Source organism: Equus caballus, chromosome 16 (genome assembly GCF_041296265.1).
Source record: "Equus caballus isolate H_3958 breed thoroughbred chromosome 16, TB-T2T, whole genome shotgun sequence".
Lineage (NCBI taxonomy): Eukaryota > Metazoa > Chordata > Mammalia > Perissodactyla > Equidae > Equus > Equus caballus.
This window is the reverse complement of record NC_091699.1, coordinates 43,384,470-43,410,472: the sequence shown is the minus strand read 5'-3', so window position 1 is coordinate 43,410,472 and position 26,003 is coordinate 43,384,470. Positions and strand designations below refer to the sequence as shown.

The 26,003-nt window shown below is 38.7% G+C and overlaps 1 protein-coding gene across 31 annotated transcripts in view; it reads right to left on the bottom strand.

Annotated features, from left to right (window-relative positions):
- ERC2 (ELKS/RAB6-interacting/CAST family member 2) overlaps window positions 1-26,003 on the bottom strand; it is a 904,450-nt gene that overhangs the window by 533,458 nt on the left and 344,989 nt on the right. For all 31 annotated transcript variants that reach the window (XR_011426862.1, XR_002800567.2, XR_011426853.1 and 28 more), the window contains one exon: window positions 13,234-13,401. Coding sequence is in view for 16 of the 31 variants with exons in the window: in XM_070237383.1 (XP_070093484.1) it covers window positions 13,234-13,401 (168 nt within the window). In the remaining 15 variants the exon portion in view is untranslated. The remainder of the gene's footprint in view (window positions 1-13,233; window positions 13,402-26,003) is intronic.

Here is a 26,003-nt window from a genome sequence, read left to right as displayed (position 1 = left end):
CAATTACCATGTATCTGCTCCAGGGATGAAAGCAACATCTATGATACCTGCTGGCCACTCTCCAAACCAGTGCTTACTACGAATGTTAGAAAATGGAGGTGGATTTATACAAACTCACTTCTATTACAAAATAATAATAATAATAATGATAGAAGGTCCTTTCTTCCTATTCTAGACACAAAAAAGTACTGGTTTGTTTTCCTTCTAAAAATAATTAAATGTCATAATTTCAACATCACATCACACACACATACCCGCCTCTCCCTGCCCTTCAGGGACTTTTCCACTAGTCCATCACCAGAACAGTTTACTCCATCTAAATTCCAATATAACATTGCTAATTTCTCATCAAGGCTCTGGTTTCTGGTCTCAACTCTGTCTTGAACTCACCTTGGGTAATACATTTGGTTTCTGGCTCTTAGACCCCTAAGGTTCTCCACAGGCTGAGTTAGAAAAGACTGTTTCTCAAGTCTTCTTTAGTGCTAACATTCTACACTGTTATGACTCTGGCTTCAGGACAACTTCAGAGATAAAAGACCTGCGTGGTTATGATACAGAATGTTTCATATATAATAGAAGTTATCTTTAAAAGTATTATCTCTAGAACTATTGATAAAGGCTATAACATGGATGAATTTCAAATGCATTATGCTAAGTGAAAGAAGCTGGACACAAAAGGCTATATAATGTATGATTCCATTTCTACAACATTTTGGAAAAGATAAAACCATAAGGATGGGGAACAAATAAGTGGTTGCCTGGGACTAAGGTGTGGGGAGAGGGACTGACTATAGAGGAGGCAGCACAAAGAAGGTTTCTGAGGTGACAGAACTGTCCTGTGTCCTGTGGCGGTAGTGACACAACTCTATGCTCTTGTCAAAAACTACAGAACTGCACAACACAAAGAGTGAGCTTTACTGTATGTAAATTTAAAAATCAATTTAAAAATGATCTTTATAAAGCAATTCCATTTTCTTTCCAAGTTCTTTGAAACAGTCAATGGGTTTAGCATTTAAATTCTAATTTTGAATATAAAATAATAATTTATTGTGCATCAACAGTGATGGGCACTTTGTTCATTCAACAAACACCTCCTGAACACCTACTATGTTGAGAAAAAGTGAGACCAAAAGTGAGATGTGAGATTATTTTCATTCTAAACATAGGAAAAACGAGGCAGAGAAAATGTAAGTAACATGTCTAAGGTTAAAAAGCCCATAAGAGGGGCCGGCTCCTTGGCTGAGTGGTTAAGTTCGTACGCTCCGCTGCGGCGGCCCAGGATTCGGATCCTGGGCGCGGACATGGCACCGCTCATCAGGCCACGTTGAGGTGGCATCCCACATCCCACAACTAGAATGACCTGCAACTAAGACATACAGCTGTGTACGGGGGGGCTGGGGAGATAAAGCAGAAAAAAAAAATATTGGTAACAGTTGTCAGCCCAGGTGCCAATCTTTAAAAAAAAAAAAAGCACATAAGCTGAGATTCAGTCAGGCCTGTCATAGTCCCTGCTCTTAACAAACTAATTATACTGATGAGTGTATATATGTGTGGATATGTGTGTGTGCATAAACTTTTTAAAACAAAAATAGTCTCACTATAGTGACACTCACTATAGTGGTGAGGGTGTGAGAAAACAGGCATTCTCTGATCATTTTCTGTACATATACATATTGTAAACAGTTTATTTCAATTAACAAAATAAGGTGAACATCTTTTTATGTCATTAGCTATTCTTCTATAACATCCTTCCTATTGGCTGAATTTCCACGCAGGAATGATACTATCATTTATTTAGTCACTTCTCCACTTTATAGTATTTTCACTGATCAGCCAAAAAAAAACCATTTAAAGAACCATGCTATGAACAAGGCTGTGGCTAAATCTATGCCTACGACCTCAATTTTTTCTTAGGATGAATTCCTAGATGAAGAACTGGCAGATGAAGCAGCTTTGGTCAACTGTACCCATTTCTCTTCCTCCAGTTACCTGACATTTTATACCCACCATCTATCTCTTTCAAAGAACACTTCCCTACAAGCTCTAATAAAAAGTGTTGGTTGCATGAACAGCAGTAAAGGATCCTTGGGTCGATCCCGACCTTCCCACCTGGCCACCCTTGTCTAGCCTCCAGCACTTCACAAGTTTCCAAACATTCATAATTTGGAGAGAGCCTCGGTATATGTATGCTACCCTTCATACGCTCTTATAAGTCAAAGTATCATATACAGCCTAAAGAATTTAACTTCATGTTTCAATACTAAAGAAAGAAATATCTCCACTCCAAGTCAATCGGTGCTATTCATTCGAGCACATTCTGTTTGCTTAGCTTTGCTTCATTCAGCCTTCACTCACAAAAAAGCTATAGAATGCAAGAGAAACTTGGGAAGACCTCAGCCTTGGGAGCAAACGACTTACTTCCCACCGCACCAGGAGGAATGTCTGAGGCAAATAATTAATATGGCCCTCAAAAGAAGTACACCTCGTTCAACTCTATCAAATATTTGGAATATATTAAAAAATATCTCAAACTTGCCATGAAGGTCGTTATATGTTAGAATTGCCTCTAGGCTATAATAACTTGTGATCTAAACCAGAGCTCAGCAAATTAGAACCCATGGGTCAAATCTGGCCCACTGACTGTTTTCGTAAATAAAGTTTTATTGGAACACGGCCATTCCTATTTGTTTACTCACCCTGAATCTCACCAGAATTTTGGATAGATTTGTTTATTTTTACTGTTACATTTCAATTTTCTAGCTAGGATCTAACAGGGCTCAGACTCTAATGGGGAAACACACACAAAAACGTAACATCATATTTTAAGAAATCTTAGTTATGCAATATGAAATAGTACAATCTGAAAAGTGTAATGAAAGCTCACTTTTATGTATACATTTTGAAGTAATGCAAATCCCCCTAAAATAATAAAAATTCATCAAAACTCCCATGGTTTCTAAGCTGAGCCATTAAAGCTATTGGAAACTGCTTTCATTACAGTTACAAGCGACATCACTTTAAGGAGCCAACACCCCTTGTCAGTATCCTGTGAACTCCACTACTGTATATAAGCCTCTGGATTTCTGCAAGAGTTTTGTTACTACTGAACAGTTATTTTAATATGCACTTGTACCAGTTTTCTCTTGCTGTGTAACAAAATATCACCAATTTAGTGGCTTAAAACAACATCCATATATCAACTCACAGTTCTATAGGTCAGAATTCCAGCATAGTATGGCTGAGTTCTCTGTTTAGGGTAACACAAGGATGAAATCAGGGTGTGGCCAGAATGAGTATTTGTCTGGAGACTCTAGAAAAATATCTAATGTAATCTAATCACAGGTGTTAAATCCATCTTCAAGTCAACAGTGAAAAACTTCTCACGCATTCAATCCCCCTCATACTTGGAATCTCTGACCTCACTATCTCGAACCTTAGTATCCAGATTTAATAGGCTCATGTGATCGGTCAAGCCCACCCAGATAATCTCCTTTCTTAAAGTCAACTGTGCTATACAACATAAGCTAATTGTGGGTGTTAAATCCATCATATTCACAGTTTGGGGCATTACTCAGGGAATGTACCTCATGGAGCTAGGAAAACCGTGGGGCCATCTTAGAATTATACCGACCATAGCACTTTTGTTAGAATTACAAATTACTTTGATAAACTATATTATCCAAGGGCTGATTACATGTTGGTGTTATTGCTGGTTCTCAAAAGTAAGCAACCTAAAAAGGAGGTAAGTGTGATAAAATGTTATGATGAAGGTCCCAAATTGTTTTATACTCGGTGGTATTAATTTAGAATTCAGCTTCTGTGAAAATAGTCTGTTTAAAGTAGTTACATCTTTTAGTTTGCAAACAAGTATAGTACAATCAAGTAAGGATAAAGAAAAAGAATGGCAATGAGACTGCAATATCAGAACAGTATTAAGATGCCCCTCATTCACAGCAACTGTGGAGTTATATGCCCCCAAGAACATATCACCTCTAATTTATATTTATTCTTATGGAAAACTTAGACACATATAATAAAAGTTTTGAATTATGGACTTCTCTGGACAATATAACATGATAAATGCTAATACAGATATGTGTAAACTCTTCACAGCAAAGGAGAATCCATTGCCAAACACAGGATAAGTAAAAAAGACAGACAGAAAATTTTCCTTCCCACATAAATAAGGTTGATTTAAATCAAACGGCCTGGGGAGTATGTGGGAAGAAAAACAGAATCATCTCCAGACTGAAATATGAAAAGGCTCAACCACCTCTAATCCTGTGTCACAAAACAACAACAGCTGGCAGCCCAGACTGACAGATGTGTCAAGATGCCGGCACCCACTAGGGTAGCAGCCACGGTCAGGGCACTCTGGGCATTTTTATTTTATATCTTCAAGAGATTTTGCAGGTAATTATAAACAAACCTTTAAAAAAATCCATCATGCTGAAATGGAGCACAGAATATAAGGTCTTAATGCAGAAGCAAATATTTATCTCAAAGAGAATTTGCCTCCCCTGGCTAAGGATCAGTCCTCTTACTGAATAAGAATCAGTTCTCAGCATGATCTGGCCTTGAACTGCATTTTGAAATAACACAGATAACCACTATTGCCACTTGCAAGTCACAAGGGACTGGAAGAGAATATTTATAATAAGGAAGTCAAAATGACTCTCAAACCTTAATTACAAAATATATTTGATTGCTAGAAGACATAAAGAACAGAAAAACTTCTAACTATGAAATTTGTTTCCTAAATGGGACAGGGGAGTAGTCCATCTATATTAAATTATTTCTGATTCCACCAAATGCACTGTGCTGCCTCTTCGAGCCAAACCTTTGCAAATGCTATTCTCGCTGCTTTGACTGGACAACACTTCCTGGTCCCTGAGATCTTGGCTTAGTCATCAACTTTTCCAGAAGTCTTCCTTGATCATCCCACTCCCCACAATAGGTGAGGTGCCTTTCCTATGTGCACCAGGTACCTGGCTGGTATAGCACACATCATAAACTGCTCTGTAATTGCCTAAACTTGTTTAGCAGTTTTTTCCATGAGTGTGAGTTCCCAAAGGGCAGAAACTACACCTTCTTCAATAGCCTATGTATCCCCCAGTGCCTCCAGAACCTCCAGATCATTACAGATGCTGAATATTCATTGTTGGTTGACTGGATGGCAGGAAGAAAGGAGGCAAGCTGGCCAGAACAGGGCATTGGTGCCCAAGGCCTCAGATGTCATGGGGCATGCAGAGAACAAAAAGGAAAAGTGTAATCAGAGTCCAGGCTCTGTCACTAACTAGCTTTGTGACCCTAAACAGGTCATTTCATCTCTCAGGACCCCGTGTCTTGAGTGGAAAAATGAAAAAGTTGGAGTAGGAGGGTCCATAAAATCTCTTCCAGGTATACTGTTCTCCTATCTTTCTGTCGTCAGGATTGCCCATGCTTCATCAGTATATCCATTTTCACATGTAGTTTAAGTCAAATAATATTGGGTTGTGTTCAATAGAACCAGGAGGTAGAAAGATGCAGCTAATTGAGGACAGTGCCTATAGATGTTGAATGAATGTATGAATGAATGAGCAGACTTCTCTAAATCTCTCTAATTGCCCATCAGAAGGCAAATTTTTTAACTTTGGTTCTTTCTATAACAAAAGGTTATTTCATTAGTGTCATCTCTAAGAGAAGGGCAACTTCAAATCCCTTAGAAGAAAAGCAATATACACAAAAGAGGAGGCTGGTGAATTCACTGCTTCACAAAGAAGCTTAGATTTACCAAGGAAGCCAAATGTCTACTCAAGAGACACAGAGTGACCTTTGAAATATCACTTCATTGTGGCAAAATGGACTTCTGACAATAGAATCAATTGGTTAAAATCACCAAGCTGTTTTTTCCTTAGGCCATCACTAACACTGGGCAAGTAATGTCAGCCTAAAGTAACAGCCATGCATGCTTAGTGATTATTTGTCCTGTGAAATTTAATTAGCACTAGAACCCTTGGCTTCAACTTCACCCCATGATAAAGACACAAAGTATTAAATGATGCCAGAGCAAAGATGCTTCTGCTTAGACCGATGACATCCTGCCACCCTAGAAACACAGAACACGTATAGAGAATTTATTATATGATATGGTAAGTTAGCTTTTTCTTATATTTTCTAGACTGAAGAAAGCATTGTTCAAAAGAAAACTGGCAAATCACAAACACTAATTTAGATACTTTTTAATTGCAAATATTTAAACAACATACTAATTAAATCTACATTCAGGCCACATTTAACAAATAACATTACCATATCCCAAATAACTAGATAAAATATATGAAAAAATACATTAAATGTGAATATAGAAATCAGGTTTTCAGCCCAAAAGGCTACTAAAATAAAGTGCATTTTTTTTGGTCAGAAAAATATTAGTCTTAAAGGTCACTTATCCAAATGACTAGAATGCTGGCATTTAGAAATTTAAACTAGGTGGTACCAGCTGGGTGATCCATGTTCTGTCTGAAGCAGATGCTTTATTTGTATTATATGTCCCCTGTACCACAGCTGACCAGCATCCTCCTCCAAATTAGTTGATATGATCAGTGTGGTCAGATCAGTTTTAATAATGCTAATCATTTTAATAGTTCAAGAGTGCTATATATACTCTTTATAAGTATGGATTATCATATGTGAAAATTATATATTATTTTTATTATATATGTGAAAATTTTAAAAGAGAAAGTAATAGTAATAGTTTAAACATCATACACACTCATATGCACACACACATACACAAGACATTCACCTCTGTAAACTGCCTGTAATGATGCCAGAGAAAAAGTGTAGCTAAAAATGTTAATCATATCAGCCAAGATAATATCCAGAGGAGAGAGAAATGTCTATTATACTAAGTAAAAATCATTTTAAGGAATACTCTCTCAAGGCAGGGAGCAGACAGAAACAAGATAAGTAGGGCAGTCTAGCCACGGGAAGAAAAGGACTCCCATAGGCCAGGGTTTGGTCTGGATAATTATTTGTTTTGGGGTGCAGGGGGTGTTTCTTTTATATTGTAAGATATTAGCAGCACCCCTGGACTCTACCCACCAGATGTTTGTAGCAATCCCCCAGCTGTGAAAGCCAAAACTATCTACAGACATTGCCAAATGTCCCTGGGGAGGAGATGGCGGGGGAGGGGGGGGAGGGAAGGGCGGGTAATGTGTCCCCTGGTTGAAAACCACTGCCTTAGACCCATGGCCACCCTGGTTGCAGCTCCAACCTCTGGATGCCAGCCCAGTTCCTGGCTTCAGATGCAGAGTGAGCTCGCCTACACTGAGGTCAGACCCTAGTTGACCATCACTGCAAAGCAGAACAGCTTCCCAGACTGCTTCCTCTTGGGACTCAGTGAGGAATCACCAAAATTATGAGTTCATCTATGACTAGTCCAGGAAAGCTGCTTAGATGTCTCAAACATCTTTTGAGGTCTAAGTTCTATAAGCCAACAGCTAAAACAAAGTGAAAATAAGATGAGAGCAAAAATGGGGCAATCCTTTGAAAACAAAGTGGCAAAACAATCCAATGGTTTAGAATGGTACATGAAGAATCTCATGGGGGTAAAAACAAACAAAAACTGAAGGTCATCATAATCTTTCTTTTTTCTAAACATAGCATAACATATATTTTTAAAAATCCAGATCTGGTGTTGTATTTTATTCATTTATTTGGTTACTTATTTTTCATCACATTATGTAGTAACTGCATCTCTGTCTGTTTGCTATTAAAAGTAGGCATATTTGTGTATCAACCTGAAGAAAGTTGCTCAAATTATCACTTAGCTAATCCTTAAAAGTTAATGATCCCACTTGTCTCATGAAGGAGGCAGAATCATAAAGTAGAAAAACACCAGAATAGGATGGTGGTTAAGACTAGTTCCATCACTTCCTTGCCACGTGACTCTGGGTAAGTTACTCCCTAAACCAGTCTCTCATTTTAAAAATAGGGATTATGATAGTACCTACGTGCCATTAGGTTTGTCATAAGGATACGTAACCTAAGGATGCCAAGCCCTTAGCACAGTGTCTGTATATAGTAAGGGCTCAATCAATCCCAGATTATTCTTTTGTTATGAAAATTAACATTTGCATGGTCATAATTGGAAATGACCATGCATAAGTAGCAATTTCATTATATCATTCTCATAAAGTACCCTGCCTTTAACACTCCCATAAGTTAGAAGTGAGAACTAGAGGAGGAAGCTTTCTTTTGCATAACAAGACAGTATTCTCTATAAATACCACGTTTTCTTTATATTAAAATGGAAAATGAAGGAAGACTGGCTAAGCTCCCTTACTTAAGCCTTCATCCCTTTTTACCTTCCCAGGGTAATGGAACTGAGGCTGGAGGTGTCAGAAGTGGGTACAGCAACAGTCAATTCCTCATCTTTGTTTTATTATTTATGGGATGGTTCCATCTTGCAGCCTATACAGAACATACTGTCCTGGGAACAATGAGTGGGTTTGACATTTCGGGGCAAAGGACTCTTCTCACAGTTAACAATATTCTTCGTCCAGGAGTGGGTCTCAAAGTGGTTTCTCTACTCCAAAGTTCTCATTCATTCAGAATTTGCTGATATAATTTATTCACCCAATGCATATTGATTGAGGACCATCCCCTGCCAAGAATTTTGCAAGGAGATGGAGATATCTTGATGATCACGGTTGGGGCACACGAGGAGCTTAGCCCTGGGAGGGAAGCCAACATTCACTAAAGGGACGCATAATTTCAAACTGAGCCAAGAAACGCTTTAGAGCATAAAATCTTTCCCAGCCTGCCGTGTCAGCAAAGACTTCCCTGAGTAAGTGACATAAGAACTGATGGAAAGCTCAGGTGGAAAGCTTGGAACCACATTTCCAAGATTCCTTTTAGGGAAGGTCTATTTAGATCCTGCTAATGAGAAGCTCTTGTGTGAAATTTGGAGATCTGTCCCAGAACTTTGAATCTTGACCAACAGTGTGATATAAGGGCAGAGGGAAGATGGTGCGAGATCAAGAAAAGACACGTGACCAGAGGCTCCCGGTTATGAGATCATGGCACTGCCTGCCTTGTCTTGGTCTCCTAGAGATGTTCTGGTCCCTGATCACCCCTAATCTGGTTCTACTAGTCAGATACTAGAGCTCTGGATATCCTTGCAATAAATTCCCTTTTGCTTAAGGTAGCCAGAATTAGCTTCTGCTGTTTGCATCCATCAAGTGGTTTGCTTCTGGTAACATGCCACATTGCTCTTCACTGTACTTACATTTAGGATTATGCGTGTCTGTCTGCCCAACCAAACTGTCAGCTTCTTGAGGACTGGAGAATGTCTTATTTCTCTTTGAACCTCCAGGACCTAGAGTAGTGACTGACTGACACATCGGAAATACTCAGTACATGCAAAATGAATATGATTTTCCACGTGTTCAAAAAATTAGGAGGTTTGCCAAAAATAAAAATAAAAGTTCAACTGGATGTTTAAACACTAGAAAGAGCTCAACTGAATCAAAAAGTCCTCTATACCTCACACCAATTTTTCACTAATGTGGAAATATCTATGTTCTATAGTCATCTTCTCAGATATTACTTCTTTTGATAAACTTCATGAAGAAACTCAGTATGTTAATAACCACACTCCCATAGCATCCTTACCTTTGAGTTCATCGTCATTCAGAATTTTTACCACCGCACTTCCAATTACATAAAATAAAGCTGTTAAAGTGGGCAGGTCCATATATTCCACTCCCAGGAGTCAACTCCACTCATCTCTCCCTACCTTTTCTACCACAGGGCAAACCATGAAGCCCTAGGCAGCTGGTGAACTTGGCTTCCAGAGAAATCTCCATCTGTTTTTCTACCCCTAATAAATAAAGTACCTCTGCTCTATAAATTCACATTGCTCATGGGATTGAGACCTAGGATGAAAATGGAGATAGAATTTTTGTCCAATTTAATGGCTTTTAAAAAAATTTCTTGGGTAGTAAGTTTATGGTACAAGAATCTATGAGCTACATAACAGTTTGAATTTGATCTGGTTTAAATAAATGCTACCATGTCCTAAAATCCTGGGCATTGTACACCTTCCAAATGTACAATGTCATCAAGGTTTTATGACATTTCCTACAAAAACTCAATAGTCAGGTAGCACTTCATCAGTTAAAGTTTGAATTCAGGTATGGGACCAGTATGCTATGGCTGTAGCATGAAAACTGTGCCACTCCTCTGACTTTAGTATCATAGCCGCAAGAAGATATTCCAATAAACAGTTTTCACACATGTACATTTTTGTCCCCTACTAAAAGAACTCCATATCTTGGAATTATAAAGTAGAGCCAAAACTATGGTGGTAGGACCAAAAATCCATTCTCGATGACTTGTGTTTTCCAACAAAGGCTTGATTCCAGATATTCTGCCACCTGGGGTTCTCTGTTTATTCAACTTCACTTCCTTCCTCAAGTAACTAAATGCTTAGAGCATCAGTCCATGTCTGTTGCCCAGACATGTGACTTGTCCATGTGGCTTATGGAGCACACAAGACTTCTGAGACCCAGGCTCTGAAGGTAAAGCTGACAGATACGAGGTGCAAGCCTAGCTTCGCCAGGTTAAACATGGCTATGAAAGGAGCATACCCAGCTCTACTGGCATCAAAACACATTGCTGGCTGCCAAAAGTCTACGAAAAAGAAATATTAAGTAATACTGCACCTCTGACATTGACACGAGTTTATTATTCTTCCACGCCAAGACACCCTAATCCAAAGCTTATGCTATTCCAATCCAGGCCTGCCTTAAAACAGCCAATTATGCTGAATGTGGTCAAAACTCTAAGGAGTCTCCACTCGCAAAGACAATGGTTCATTGGCCCATTAGCTTTTGTGTTATTCCCACATTTCGAGTCAGTTTCTGAATTGTGTACATCACTTCCTTAGGGATAATTTCTCTTTCACATTGCAGGTATAAGAGAACTCCTGCCCCTTCGCTATGTCGCCAGTGATTTTATTTCCTCCCCAGATGTACTGGTAAACACTCAGTGAAGAAAACTTAAAGCTGAACAAGCTCTCCAAATATACACGAAATACTTCCAAATTCATTATCTACATGGTTTAAATAAGTGGGGTTATGATCATGTTGCCCAAAAACGCCATAATATCCAACAGCTTTGTTCTCGAACTTCCAAACTAGTTCTTTTGAATCTGGCTGGGGGGAAAGTTTAAAATTCTGTAAAATATGCATGTCAGCAAAAGTGGCCATTTGTCACTTCTGCATTGAAAGTGCCTTCCCAAAATCTTTACAGAGAAAATTGTTGCCACTCGGTCCTCAAGAATGAGAGAGCTTAGTCTCAACTCCTGGTATAAAAAAGCAATTGTGATCTTCTTCCTTGATTCACTCTCACACCTGGTATCATCATCACAAAACATGAGGTCCAAAGAAAAATGAGGCTTATTCTCTTAATTTGCAATAAGTATTTTATTCTATTTTCCCAAAGACAAAAAACTTGTATTTAGGTTGTATGACCTCAGGCAAGCGAATCATAAGCCTCAGTTCCTGGGGTTAATAACTGTACCTGCCTCACAGGGTTATGGGTTAAGAGTCAGTAAAGAACACTTGTTAACGAGTATAGCAGAGTCCCCAGCATACAGTGTTCAACACAAGTAAGCTCAGTAAATGTCAGCCTTTGTTATCATTCACTGCTGGGGATTTAAAACGAAAAGCCTTCTTTTGAATTCTTAGTACGTGCTCCAAGAACTGCAACTGTAACTGTTTTTCTGTTAGTCCCACCTGCCCTAGACAGTCTCTTTGATTCAGGAATCCGCCATCGTCTCTTCCCAGTTCTCTTCTAATCATCTGTACCAATTACCTGGAGCTACAAAGGGGGAAACCAACTGCCAGAACTTTGTCTGTAAAGATGTCTACAGAAGTGAATTAATAATATGATCCATCAGATCACCAATATCCAGAGAGTGAGGATGGAAGCTACTGGGGATGGGAATGGCTTCATGGGTGCAAACAGCCCCAAACTCAGAAGGGTCCCATGCTTGCTTTAATGCCCTGCTGTTACCATCCTGAAATTTTCAATACTTATTGAGCAAGGGGCCCCACACTTTCATTTTGCACTGGGCCCCATTTACGTGGGTGGTTGTGAGTTCTGATCAGAGAGTGGTAAGAAGTGTTTTATGTGTTAAAAGGACTACTCCAATTTCTGTGTTAAGAACAGGCTGTAGGAAAGGTAAGGGTAGGAGCAGGAAAAACAGCTAGAATGCTGTTGATATAAATAAAGTGAGAGATGACGACAGCAAATGACACCAAGAGGAAAGGCCAGTTAGATTCCATTTGCCTACAGCTGCAGCATGGTACACAGTAACATGCCTGTCTATGGCAGCATCCAGGCTGGCCATCTCCTGCTGCCCACCACTGGTTCCCTCCCAGTTTCTATGCTGGCTGCCTCTTAACCTGAGAGCCCTATGTCTTTCCAATACATTTCTCTTTCTTAAACAAGCAGGTGTTGGTTTCTCTTTTTGCCTATCCTTTTCCTAGGGAAAGGCAGGGGACACTACAGTCCCACTAAAATTGTACACAGTAGCAAATGGGAATTCTCCAAAAGAAAATCAGGGTGCTGTCACAAAACCTGTATCCTCTACAATGGAGAAAATGAGCTGCTGAAAGAAGGAAGGAAAGAAGGGTCCTAACCCCAGGTCAAGCACCTTCTGTGTTAGGTCACTGTAGTCAGAACTTACTACACATTCTCTCACTGATTCCAGTTAAGTAATGAGTGTAAACATTACCCGACCCCCTGAAATCTGTATGGGTTTGGCAGGATAAGACCTACTAAAGTTGACGTAAATAAAAAATCCATCTAAAATACCTCTAAGACCTACATAATACATTGCTCAACTCTCAGTAGCGAAAAAGGAAAAATTAACTAACTTTTGGGGCTTTTTATTGTTTTAGACTTACATCTAAATTTAAACAATTATTTCCATGTTTAAGCTGGCAAATGAAAAAAATCACCACTATTTAGTTTTCAGGTAATCAAATAGAAAATTCATCAGGCCCTGCTAAAAATGACATGATACAACTACCAGTAAATTAAATACCAGTAAGCTAAAAGTGCATACTTCTTACTCCAAAATTCTTAGACAAAAATTTCTTCTTTACCACAAGCTCAAAAATTTCTTGGAAATGACAAAACATGGATGCTACCAATGCCTTAATGTCAGCTACTCACCTTTTTCTGAAGGACATTGATTTTTCTTTCCTTCACTTCTAACATATCCTTCATGTCGCGAATTTCTCCAGCCAGTGTCCCCTTCTCTTCTGTGAGGTCCTGTAGCTGTTTTGTTTTTTTATTGAGAAAAGATTCTTTCTCTTCCAGTCGTAATCTCAACGCATCTACCTGAAATCAGGAAAAAGAAAGGAGGCTGCAGTTTTTCCCAGAGGTCATCAGGAACCACCAGTGATGCCCTGGGAGGGAGGAAGGGCAGCAGGATGCCTTCTGAGCACAGCGTGATCCAACCACTGCCCAGGGGCACCTCGATGCCATGCGTCTTAACAGCTTATATCCACCTAAAGTCCTGTGGCATATGTACCTGAAGAGTGATATATTTTTTTAAAATATGAGGTTTATATGAAATAAGACTTTATGAAATAGTCGTACGTCTCCATATGGTGAAGCCATAAGCTGGGAAACAAAGTACACTAACACTCTGTGTCTTTGACAGCCCAGAGAGGGCACAATGCTGCTGACACTCTGCAGCATCCTCCAGCAAAATGGACGCCACAACGAGCCATGCCACGAACATCTGGAAGAACAAGATTGGCAAGTAGAGAAACAGTCCTAAATTAGAAAAATACATGTTGCCAAGAGGAAGTAAATGCCATGGAAATGACACCCATTCTCCAGCTTTATGAAAGACTGCTTTCCAAATACTAACGAAAAAGAAGACACAGTATACAAAAGAAAAATCCTATTTCTACCTTAGATCAAAAATTAGATTATTATAATTTCTGTTTTTCAAATGTCAGTAATAAAATGAGAAAACATAAGCTTTATTTTCTTAATTTAACATTCTAAAGACCATGTGCAAAAAAACTTAGATGGGCGATATGGGGTATCAGGGTGATGGAAGACTTTAATCCTCACCCTCCACACCAGGAACCTGATAGACAGCCACTACATCAAGCATCAGGAAGCAGCGCTGCCAACACGTTATTTAGAGACATCAAAATAACCAGGCAAAAAGAGTGAGAGCAGGTTGTCTTGGGGAAGAAGAAATGGGACAGAGGTAAGAAGGGGGCTGCTGAATCTCATTGCAAATCTTGTGGGACATTTTGCTCATTATACTACCAGTAAGTAAAAATTAGATGAAAAGGGGAAAAAAAAGATAAAAGTAAAAAAAAAAAAAAAAAAGGCCGAAGGAATACCATAATAAGCCAAAACAGATAAACAGGCGAAGGCAACCTGGAACACTGGAAAGGGGACACTTAGGTTTTAGGCTGAGTTCTGCTTCTATGTAGCTGTGAGGATCAGAACAAATTACTCTCACTTCCTCTCACCCAGCCTTCCAGCCTCAGTTTCTCCATCCATAAAACAAAGAGCTTAGAACAGACAGTCTCTAAGGGCGTGACATTTTATGATTTTAAAGGAAGGAATCAGACTTAGGTAGAATACATCAGGGAAGAATGATGATATTAGAGATAAAAAGTTAGAGTAGAGGGGCTGGCCCCGTGGCCGAGTGGTTAAGTTAAGTTCGCGCACTCCGCAGCAGGCGGCCCAGTGTTTCGTTAGTTCGAATCCTGGGCACGGACATGGCACTGCTCATCAGACCACGCTGAGGCAGCGTCCCACATGCCACAACTAGAAGAACGCACAACGAAGAATACACAACTATGTACCGGGGAGCTTTGGGGAGAAAAAGGAAAAAATAAAATCTTTAAAAAAAAAAAAAAAAAGTTAGAGTAGAGGCTCCTTTTCTTACCCTTTTCCAAAAAAGGGGTCAAAGGTGATGGGGAGGTGGGTGGGTAGAGAGTTTTCTAGTTTCTGACTCAGAGAGGAGGATGAAGCTGGGAGGTCCCAGCAAGGGAAGAGGTGCTGATAAGTGCTTATAGCTCAGTGGGCAGAGTCACCCTGACCGCATTATGAGAGCAGACGGCCATTCTGTGACTGCAGAGGGTGAGACCCGCAGAATCCTCAAGCAGCGATAGCTGTGCCTCTTCTCACAGAATGGCCACAGAGATCCAGGGGCGGGGAAGGGGAAGGGGAAGGGGATACTCATGTCCTGGGGATCTTTCCTTTCCGAAATGAAAATTCATGCCAGTTCACTAAAGCTTAAGCATCTCAGATTCTCAAGTGGCCTATCTTTGTCTAAAGTTATCTACACCTGTAAACCTGGAATAGCATTAGTATTTCTCTTTGGGTTTTCATCATATCTGGTGGAAAAATATGATTTTTAGTTTATATATAATGGATGGCATTTGATGGGTTCCTTGGAAACTGGCAGGACATGCTGAGCACTCCAGACCATAGCAGTGGTTATAAAGGGTTACATTCAATTACAGAGATTTGCACACAGGCTGACCAGGACTCAGCATGAATCTGAGAAGAAACTGTGGTCCCATGAGCTCTGCATTCTAGCTATCAAAGACGGATGGTCTATATCTGGACTAAAGGAAATATCCAATATCCAAAACTGTGATATAAGTAAATTACAATATGGGAAGTAGTGATTGGTGCTGGAGAGAGTTTAGAAAAAGAGACCCTGTATTGATGAACAACATGCTTAACATTTGTAGCACCTCCTCACCCTGTGTGATCTATCAATGCCCTGACGCATCTTCCTGAGCCCAGGAGAGATAAAAAGCAACCCTGGTTATAGGAATATTTCTCCAGGAATAAAGGAGAGAGCAAGGATGGTCGTGATCAACACACTACTCGCAACACCCAAACTCTACATGGCAGGAGGAAGTCTGTGCCAGCTGAGGTCTTCTGTTTGGAAGCTTATTTTCCATGCACCCAAAAGCATGTCCTCAGCTTCAAAGGAATTTGAATCATGCCCTTCAATCACCTTCACTCTATCTTTACAGCTTTGCACAGTCTCCTAGAATCAAGAAACGAAGCTTAAGGGTCTTTTTTTTAAAGACAAAACTCTGACCTGAACCGCATCCAATTCTCAACCAACATTAGCCCAGTTTGCAGTAAGCAAGTATGACATCATTTCTAAAGTCATTTTAACTTCCAGATGGTGCAAAACCACAAGCAGGCACACAGGCCTTCTAATGCACAGAAGTTTAAATATAGGGAAGACCAGGCAAAAAAAGAATATAATCCAATAAAAATTAGAATATGTAGTTCCAAACTGGGTATCAATGAGTAGGATTAAAGTTCCCTTCACTTATATTCAGATTTCACCCAATAGTGCACATCACTTAAAAAAGAATCGGAAAAGCCTTGAAGTTTAGATTATAGTCCAACATCAGGTAGAGATATAAAAGTTAAAATGTTTGGGGATATGAAATACCTTTCTCTGCCTCTTCACTCAACACCAAATAATTTTAAGGGCCCTTGACTCTCTCTCTTAAACTTTGGCAGTTGACTCAATAATAAAACTTGGCAAAGCAAAGAGCACCATCATTTCCCAGAAAAACAAAAGAAAATTAGAACTGGATGATATCGTCAACGCACAAAGACCCATAGGCTGAATTTCCAATTTTTACGTATGACTTAACCACACGGGAACTAGTCACCTAATGTTAAAACTAGGACAATCTTTTCATTTTAGGAGAATTACTCATTTCCTTCTGATCCAGTGTGCGTATTTGTGCGTGTGTGTGTGTGCACATGTGTGTGTTTAAGAGCATGTAACATATGAAAACTTAACCTTTTATCTGGCAGTATAAACATGAAACATTTGTTATCACTTCAGTTCCAGGTAATAACTTGAAAGAAAAGGACCATGGCAATGAAATTGGCAAAAATTGCCAAAATCAGAGTTAACATTATTAATCTTCATGTCAGCACCCAGAAATTATAACCAGTTCCAATGGTGAGGTATGTTTCTAGAAGTTCTATACATAAGCCTCCCGACCTCTCTGCCGTATTTTACACGGGGCTTCAGAAACGGTTTCAATGTTGTGACAAAACACTAAGTGCTACTTGATGTGCCATAAATAATTTTTTAAAATCAAACGGTTCATTTCAATCTTAAAATGACTACAGCAACACTTGAGGAAAAAAAACACTTGAAAGAGAGAAAGCGGCCACTTGAAAATTTTCACAGATTAAATACTACTTACTTGACAACGCTTCAGGATTTGAATAAACCTGCGATCACAAAGAACAGCTTTAAAAGAAAATGAAACTGGAACATGCACAAAAGCTCCCAATATAGTTTTATTTCACATTCAAAGTTTCATTTGTTTGTTTTTCCTAAGAGTAGACTTGGGTTAAGCATATATTTGAATTTGATTCAACTTGCAATCAGTCAAATGGGGAAGACGGTTTCAAAGTTGGAAGTATATAATGAACACAGCCTCTGAAGACACAAACACTACAAACAACCTGAAATCTAAAATTTGCTGTGGTAGTAACCACTAGTTCTCACTCACATCCAATGCTCCTTTCCTTCCTGAAGACAGGGAAGATCTCTCTTCTCAGCCTCTGTGTGAGAAGATGGGGCCGTGTGCTTTATTCATGAAATATAAGGAGAAGTGACATACGTCATTTCCTGTCCGTGCCACCTGCATACTTTTCCTCTTCCTCAGAGATCTTGGAAGCTACGTTTTTCAGACAGTGGAGCTACAAGATGGCAGAACCTCCATAAATCTGGATCCTCAAGTGACCATGAGAAACAGGATTGTCCCCTTCCTTCCCCCACACCAATCCCAAACCCCCAACATGGGTTGGACTTACAGTATGATGTGTTAAACTACCCAGAAATCATTATAATAATTTCCCCTGGTTTTGCTAAGAAGTGGGTAACTTAAACTATAAAGCCTTGTTTGTCTTAGAGATTATCACCAACCTAAAGGAAACGGGGCCATTGTACCTCCCTCTACTTCTTTTATATGTAGGACCCCAAAATCTTCTTTCTCCTATCCTTTCACCCCGAATCCAAAGAAGGGAAAAAATGACAGAGAGTTAAAAGCAGAGCTAAAACAAAGTAGCAGAACCCGGGGGAGTGAACACAAAGGTTAAAGATCAAGACCCCGGGGAGAAAACAGAAAGAGACCAAAGAGGAAGGGTCAGTACCCTTAGCTCACTGGCTTAAACTTCAGTTTGAACAGACAAATGGCTTAAGTGGACAACTCTGCTTTGCAAAAGTCACTGCATTGTAAATGCATGTGTTCAAGCAACTCATGGCAACAGCCATGGACTTACCAACAGGCGTCCCAAATGTCAGAAGCAGAACTAAGGTGTTATAAACAAAATGAGGATAATAACGGTACCTCCTTCCTCAAGCTATTTTGAGGATTAAACTAAATAACACATGTAATGCACTTAGCACAGTGCCTGGCACCTAGAAACACTCAATAAATTTTTGCTATTGTTATTATATTTTATTATTCTCTTTTCCACAGCCTCTAACCCAGTGATTTATATACTGTAGGAATGCAATAAAGGTTGCTAATCAACAGCCCTCAGGAAAAGTAGCGAACCAGCAAATAAGATTTTGTGCTCTAACATGTACCAGGGTGTTATATTGTCTGTCATTTGCTTTAAAATATTTCAGCATACACTGTATGATATGTGTGTCTGTGTGGAGGGATGTCTGGGTGGATATACTTCCCAACTAGGAATAAATTCTCCAGTGGTAGCTATTAACCTATGAAAGACTTTAATTAAAAGCTGACAGGCCAGAGTCAGCTACCAAAAGTGCCTCCATATTCCTTATATTTGATGAACACCTGAAATTTGGGCAATTAACATAACTGATGTGAAAAGTGATTTTTCCATGGTAAAGTGAGTGGTGTTTGAGATGTGTGGATTGGCTAGAAATGTTGCACAGGCACTCCCACTCTTCCAGGAACAGGAGTTCAGACAGTGTGTCCAATGGAAATATGATGTAAGCCACATCTATAATTTTAAAATTTCAAGTAGCCACATTAAAAAAGTAAAAAGAAACAGATGAAATTAATTTTAATAATATATTTAATTTAACCCACTATCCAAAATATTATTTAACATGTAATCAATATGAAAAATATTAATGAGATATTTTACATTCTTTTTTTGTATTGTCTTCAAAATCCAGCATTTATTTTACACTTTCAGCATATCTCAATTAGAACAAGCCACACTTTAGGCACTCAGTAGTCACACGTGGCTCAAGGGTACCATATTGGACTGGGCTGGTCTATGACTCTAGTACACCCAAAAGTTTCACCCCTTAGATTACAATCTCCCCTGTATATAGAGGCTTCAGGGAGGATTTTGGCCCAACAGCAAACAAGGTTGGCTGAGTCCAGCCACAGGAAATGTCATTACATTGACCTAGCATGAACCGTTTATGGTCTCAAAAAAGCAGACAGCTGGAAATTCAAGGAACACTCAGAGACGTTGCATGACTATGATGTACTACCTGAAGGCAAGGTCATGGGGCAGGAATCCTACAGCCTTCCTTTCTCTAAACATCAGAGGCTACTGATCTCTACCAAAGAGAACCACAGAACTGTCAACGACTCATTTGGATTGGTGATTCAGTTAGCATGATCTTTCTGGAGTCTTATTGAAAAGAAGAATTCAGAATAATCATCGTTTTTAAAAACTTTTTCACACCAATCTCTAATTATAGCAAAAGCTGCCTTCCAGAAAAAATGTCCTTCAACAGCTGCACCAGCAGAAACTAGCAATATAGGTGAGAGTGTGTCCACCTCTCAGCCTACGCTTGGGTTGTGCCCTTCTACTCTTTGGCTTCTGCAGCAATTTTGATTTCAGACTTCGCTTCTCTGTAGGTGCTCTTCTTATCTCCAATAACTAGAATTATTTATTCATTCATTCAACAAATAGGAAGAATCGATTTTGTACCAGGCATTGTTCTAGGTTCCAGATACAGCCTTTTAACAAGACTGACAAGTCTATGACTTGGTGAACCATACATTTGTGAGGGTTTGGGTGAGGTAGAACAAATAAGCATTACGTCAATGTTATTAGTAAATATGATTTTTAGGGTAAGAAGAAAGTAATACAAATATAAACTTTAAGATCTTATGTAAAATCCTTGTAAAAAACTGGAATGACAAAAGGCTAACTTGTAGATATCTGTGTATATTGGTGAAAATATATACGTGTGTGTTTGTGTGTATGCAAAAATAATAAAATTCATGATTTAGCAAATATCTACCAGCTATTATAAATCAAACCTGAGCCAACACTTCAGTATTCAGTAAAATGGTTTATTGAACTGATGGATACTCTCTACTGTGCAATCGTTGAATACTAAGTGGTCTTTACTGATCTTTAAACAAGGTGTGCTTTATACCTGCTCCACTGCTTTCAAGGTGATTTTGGATTTTAATAAATTTGGGTCTTAAAAAATGGCCTTGTAAGACTAATAAGTATGAACACATGATGCATTTTCTCTCTTAAAATTATTTTCTAGCTTTGACCATTAAAAAGGCCTAGAAAAAAGTGAACACCTCGGTAGCAATGAGCACCCATCTCAAAACCCAGATTGTGGTCTCTAAAAACCACTTTTCACTAAAAGAAATCAGTTTCATTGTAGAAATGATTGATTTTAAGTCTGTAGCAAGAAACATCCAAGGTGAGTATAGAATACCTTGTTGAACCAGAAAGCAAGGAAATTATTCAAGACCAATAGAGTCTTCTTATTGGCAGAGGATGGAACAATTTGATGCTGTTCTACGAACAGACTCTAGGGGGCATGAATGGAGGCCAGAGAGAGGTAGGGAACTACTGCAGTCAACCAGAAGTGACTGCCACAACCAGGACAGAGGTAGTGCAGAGAGCAAACGTGGCTGTGTTTGAGATACATTTTGAGATATAATCAGGAGACAACTGGCAGAACTGAGGATTTGTATACATGGCGGTGAAACGATGGAAGAAATCAAAAAACTCCTGGGTTACTGGCTGGAGCAACTGCATAGATAGTGAAATTATTGCCTGTGCTGGGAAAGACTGGGGAGAATCAGACTTGAGAACAGGAAATCAAGAGTTCATGATCAGGGCCATGTAGTTTGAGACGCTAGGAAACATCCAAAAGATAAACAGCTAAAAGACTTGGAAGCTCTAAGACAACAGAACCTGGACTAGAGTCTAACCTATGTGCGGATGAGCAGTCTGGTAATTACATCACCATTCCTCCAGAAGACTAATTAGGACATCTTCTGCACATTTACAGATTTACTCACACTTAGATGGAGCTGTCTAAGATCAAGTTAACAAAAACTTGTAAGAAGAGGACATCTATACAGTTGAAAATTGAGAGAAATCCTTCTCCTAGAAGGGTCTCTGGTTTTCAGTCTTTACTTATAAGGTCTCTCTCCCCCTCACAGTCATGAGTAACAAGAGATTTGGTCATTGCAATTCTGTCCTTAAGCTCTTCAAGGTGGCTAGTTAATGTCATTGATGTATTTACCCTCCTGTGGATTCCTTCAGTCAATAGAGTGATACTGACTGGGGTAAAAAAGGACTGTGTAATCCCACTTCTGGGTGCTAGCTTTCATCTAGCAACCAAAATCTTATACATCCGACTAGGGGAGAAAACCTATATTGTATTTTAAGATATTTAGATAGCACAAAGAGGAACAATAATGGCTGCACTATAAAGTGCTTCATCATTTACAATGTACCTTTTTCTTAAATTATGTCTGTTCTATACAATTTCAATTCAAAAAATAAAATTCAGTATTCGGTATAGTATGACCACATGCTGTGCTTATAAAAGTTAAGTTACAATCACCAGCTTGTTAATAACACAGTTGAGATTTTCAGGTTGTAAAGGTGCATTTTGTCTTCCCTACTTGTCAAAAAATTATACCCAAGTCCCACATGCCACCTACTTGAAGAAAACAATGCTGGGTTAAGAGTGCTTCGTATCACCTACATGGAAGAATTCATATCATATGTGGGTTAATAATCCAGCCAAGTTTATAAAGCCTGTTTTCATACTTAAGTTTTTGGCTACTTCTTACACTAAAATTAGGTGGTTTTAAGTGACTAGTCCAAAGTTCAAAATTTAATGTTCAGTTCGGTTCCAGCAAATTTCTGAAAACACATGGGAATTGTAACTCATGTGTTAATACTTAAAGTTTTTGTTAATAAAACTTCCAACACTAACCTTACCTCATTGAACTTACCTCACTGGTTTTTATGCTCACTATAAAACTATAGCTGTCATAATATTTTTGAATTACTACAAAAGGAAGTAAGCCATTCCAAAGTCAATGTTATTTTGCAACATGATGATAGTTATAAATTCAAAATACTTAAAACCAATTTGCAAAGCTATCAATCTTAGTACCTTCTAATATTTGAAAAGCCCATCTTCAAAACATTTACTACTACCAAGAAAAAAGTTTAAGAAAACACCATGTATCATTCATATTGCACTTTCCCTTCAAGTAAGCACCTTAAATTTAAACATGAAAACACATTTTAACATAAAATTTTAAAATATTGATCCTGCTGAGATATGCCATGAACTTTCTAAACGATCACTGAAGCCTAAAGAAGTTAAATCACTAACAATTTAGTACCAAGATTAAGTAATAATTTTGTGATCTCAAGGCCAGTGCTTTTCAATAAATCCAAATAAGTAACTTCCATCCAGGTACGCTTGATGTGTTTATAAATGATTAACAAATTAGGAACTGTAATCATTTTATTTAAAAGAGAATTAAACCCATATTTTAAAGTCATGTCTCTCAAATCAGGGCCCATATTCCTGGAGGATGGGGACCTGTGTTCAAGGATTCACGAGTTTGCTCCAAGAAATGTTTTATGTTGTCTTTTCTTTTTGATGATTATCTCGAGAGTTAAAATGAACTTATTCTGGATCATGTAAATAACTCCTTATAACTAAGGAGTGCTAAGAAGTTTCAATATCTGCCTTTGTGTTTGCATTAAGATTCCTTTGGGGTGAAATGGAGAAAGCACAGAAGGACTTCTTATTTCTCTGATATATTCCCTTCAAGTCTTGGCCATGGGACATCATGGTGACCATGCAAATGAGGGGTTCGTCAACACTACAGAAACAGCAATCAGTGAGGAAACCAGGATATCATACAGCACACCACTATGCAAACCTCTTCAGCTAGCATCTGAGCCATAGCAATTGGCACCATATTCATATCAAGTATAAATTTACATCCAGCAATCACAATCCTTCTCCATTTAAAGTTAGCATCCTTAATTTAAGTTTTATAGGCTTTGACATTGTATTTTTTATTTAGTGTAATTTTGATTTGGTTTCATAGTTTTCTATAAGAGCTATAAGCATACCTAGTCTTATCTTTTACCTAATTAAGTAACACAAGTAATAATTATTACACAAAGCAATACTGAGTGCCTACAACGTTCTTTTCATTTTTTTCTTTTAAAAGGAATTTCTTCCCAAGTGGGAGACATACTGCTGTAAAGTAAACAGTATTTGTTATTTGAAATCCTCCTGGGGGTTGTGCAAAAATTAAATGGAGGAGTGGAGGTGTGTTCCATGATCAAGCTGACTTGAAAAATGCAGCTAGCTCTCCTGATTTATGGTAGACATTAGCAGAAAAAGATTCTGAAGTCCCATAGCAAAGATCTTACCTAACTTGATTTAACTCATCTTTTCCCACATCTATTTAACCATAGAACACTTGTTTTTCTAAGAGTATATAATAATATCCTTCATTAATTTTTAGTAAAGATAGTTCTCGAGGATCTTTTAGCCATGAAATTTTTAAGACATGGCATGGATACGAAATGTTTGAGTGGCGAAATGGGGACACACCACTGGATTAGATTCAGAAGGCCTTGGCTCAAAGTCAACTAAATAAAATCCAAGATGTCCTCTGTGACTAACAGTGTGTTAGGTGATGTGCCCACGGGTCTTCTGCATTGCTTGGGGCCACCTGTAAGGTAGGTGTTGTTTACAAGTTAAAACACTGCATCTCTGAGGGCTTGCAGAGCCAACATTGTAGACTATGTTAAAGCTCCACCTTCTGCTTCAAGGTCCACTCCACTAACCTACTTCCCAGGTTAACTTCTGGCTCTGCCAGCATCTGGTGGGACCTTTGGGGAAGTCACTTGCTTCTCAGGGACTCAGTTATTTCTTCCATACCAACAAAACTTTGCTCAATGGCCTCTAAAGTCATTACCTACCCTAAACTCTCATGATGTCACAAAGTGAGTGATCCAGACACAAAAACATATTTTAAAGCTTTGGTAATTAAAACAGTTTAGTGTTGATGCAGGAAGAAAAAGACAGAGGAAGTCCAAAATAGATTCATATACTTAAGGAAATTTAATATGATAAAAGTGGCATTTAAGATTCAGTAGAGAAAATTAAATTATTCAATTAATAATGGCTGGAAACTGACTACTCATTTAGAAAAATAATAATAAAGACAAAACCTTACCTAACTCCTTATGACCAAAAAAAATCCTAATAAAGAATTAGATGTAAAATAATTAAACCATAAAAATTCTAGAAGTAAATATGGAGGCCCTTCTTTTTATTTTTGAAGTATAGAAGTCCTGTCTAAGAAGGAAGAAAAGCTTAGACACTATAAAGGAAAAGATAGACAAATGAGATTAAATATAAATTAAAATATCTTTATAAAAAAAGTCAGGGGCCAGCTCGGTGGCACAGTGGTTAAGTTCACACATTACGCTTCGGCGGCCCAGGGTTCACCGGCTCAGATCTCGGGTGCAGACCTACGCACCGCTTGTCAGGCCACGCTGTGGCAGGAATCCCACATATAAAGGAGAGGAAGATGGGCATGGATGTTACCTCAGGGCCAATCTTCCTCAGCAAAAAGAGGAGGACTGGCGGCAGATGTTAGCTCAGGACTGATCTTCCTCAAAAAAAAAGACAAAAGGCAAATTGCAGAAAATTTTTGCAAAAGCCAAATATAAAATGCAATGTCTGTTCCTATATGTATGACATGTTTTAAATTGGGAATAAGAGAAGGAACATTTGCTTGTATGTGCATAGACTATTTCTGGAAAGACACATAGGCAAATAAATAAGAGTTTATTAAATGCCTACTACATGCTCAGTCACATAGGCAATCAAAACAAAGATTAAATTAACGCATTAGTCAATTCCACTTGCAAGCTAACTAAGGCATCACACTGACTGCCATGGGGAGCTCAGAGTAAGGTAAATCCAGGCAGGACCAGAGCTCCCAGAAAATCAATCGATCACCTGCATTTCCAATTGACCCTCCTTGAGGCAGAAATGCTGCAGTGAGAAGAGCAGGCAAGGACACAGTCTGTCCTGGAAGAATTATTTATGGTGGTACATATTACAGCTTCCATGATTCTTTATCTAGTATATTAATACGTTGTTGGAAGGCAAGAAAGAGTAATACCTACAAGTAGGGGCTCTTGAGCTAGACCTCTCAAGGTCAAATCTTAACCCTCCACTTACTCACCAGGACTTAGAGAAAGATACAATCTCACAAAACTTCAGTTTCCTCACCCATAAAATGAGGATAATAATAGTACTGATACCACAAGAATTGACTGAATCATGACTTGCAAGGTGCTTTATTAAAACACACTAAGAAATAAAGTAGAAACAATCAATGAACAGGGTTGCTGTTTAATAGTGAAAAGTAACAATTTATGATTACCATGATAAATTATATATTCCATCATTGATATATGATTAGTAAATTTAGTCAATAGAGTACTATATGTTAATACTCTAGCATCTACCATTAAAAGCTAATCGCACTAACAGCCATGATGGCAACATTAGCTAACACCTATGCGCAGTTTCACGTGGCCCGTCAGCACTGTGAGACAGGCAGCTACTGCTCTCCATTTCACAA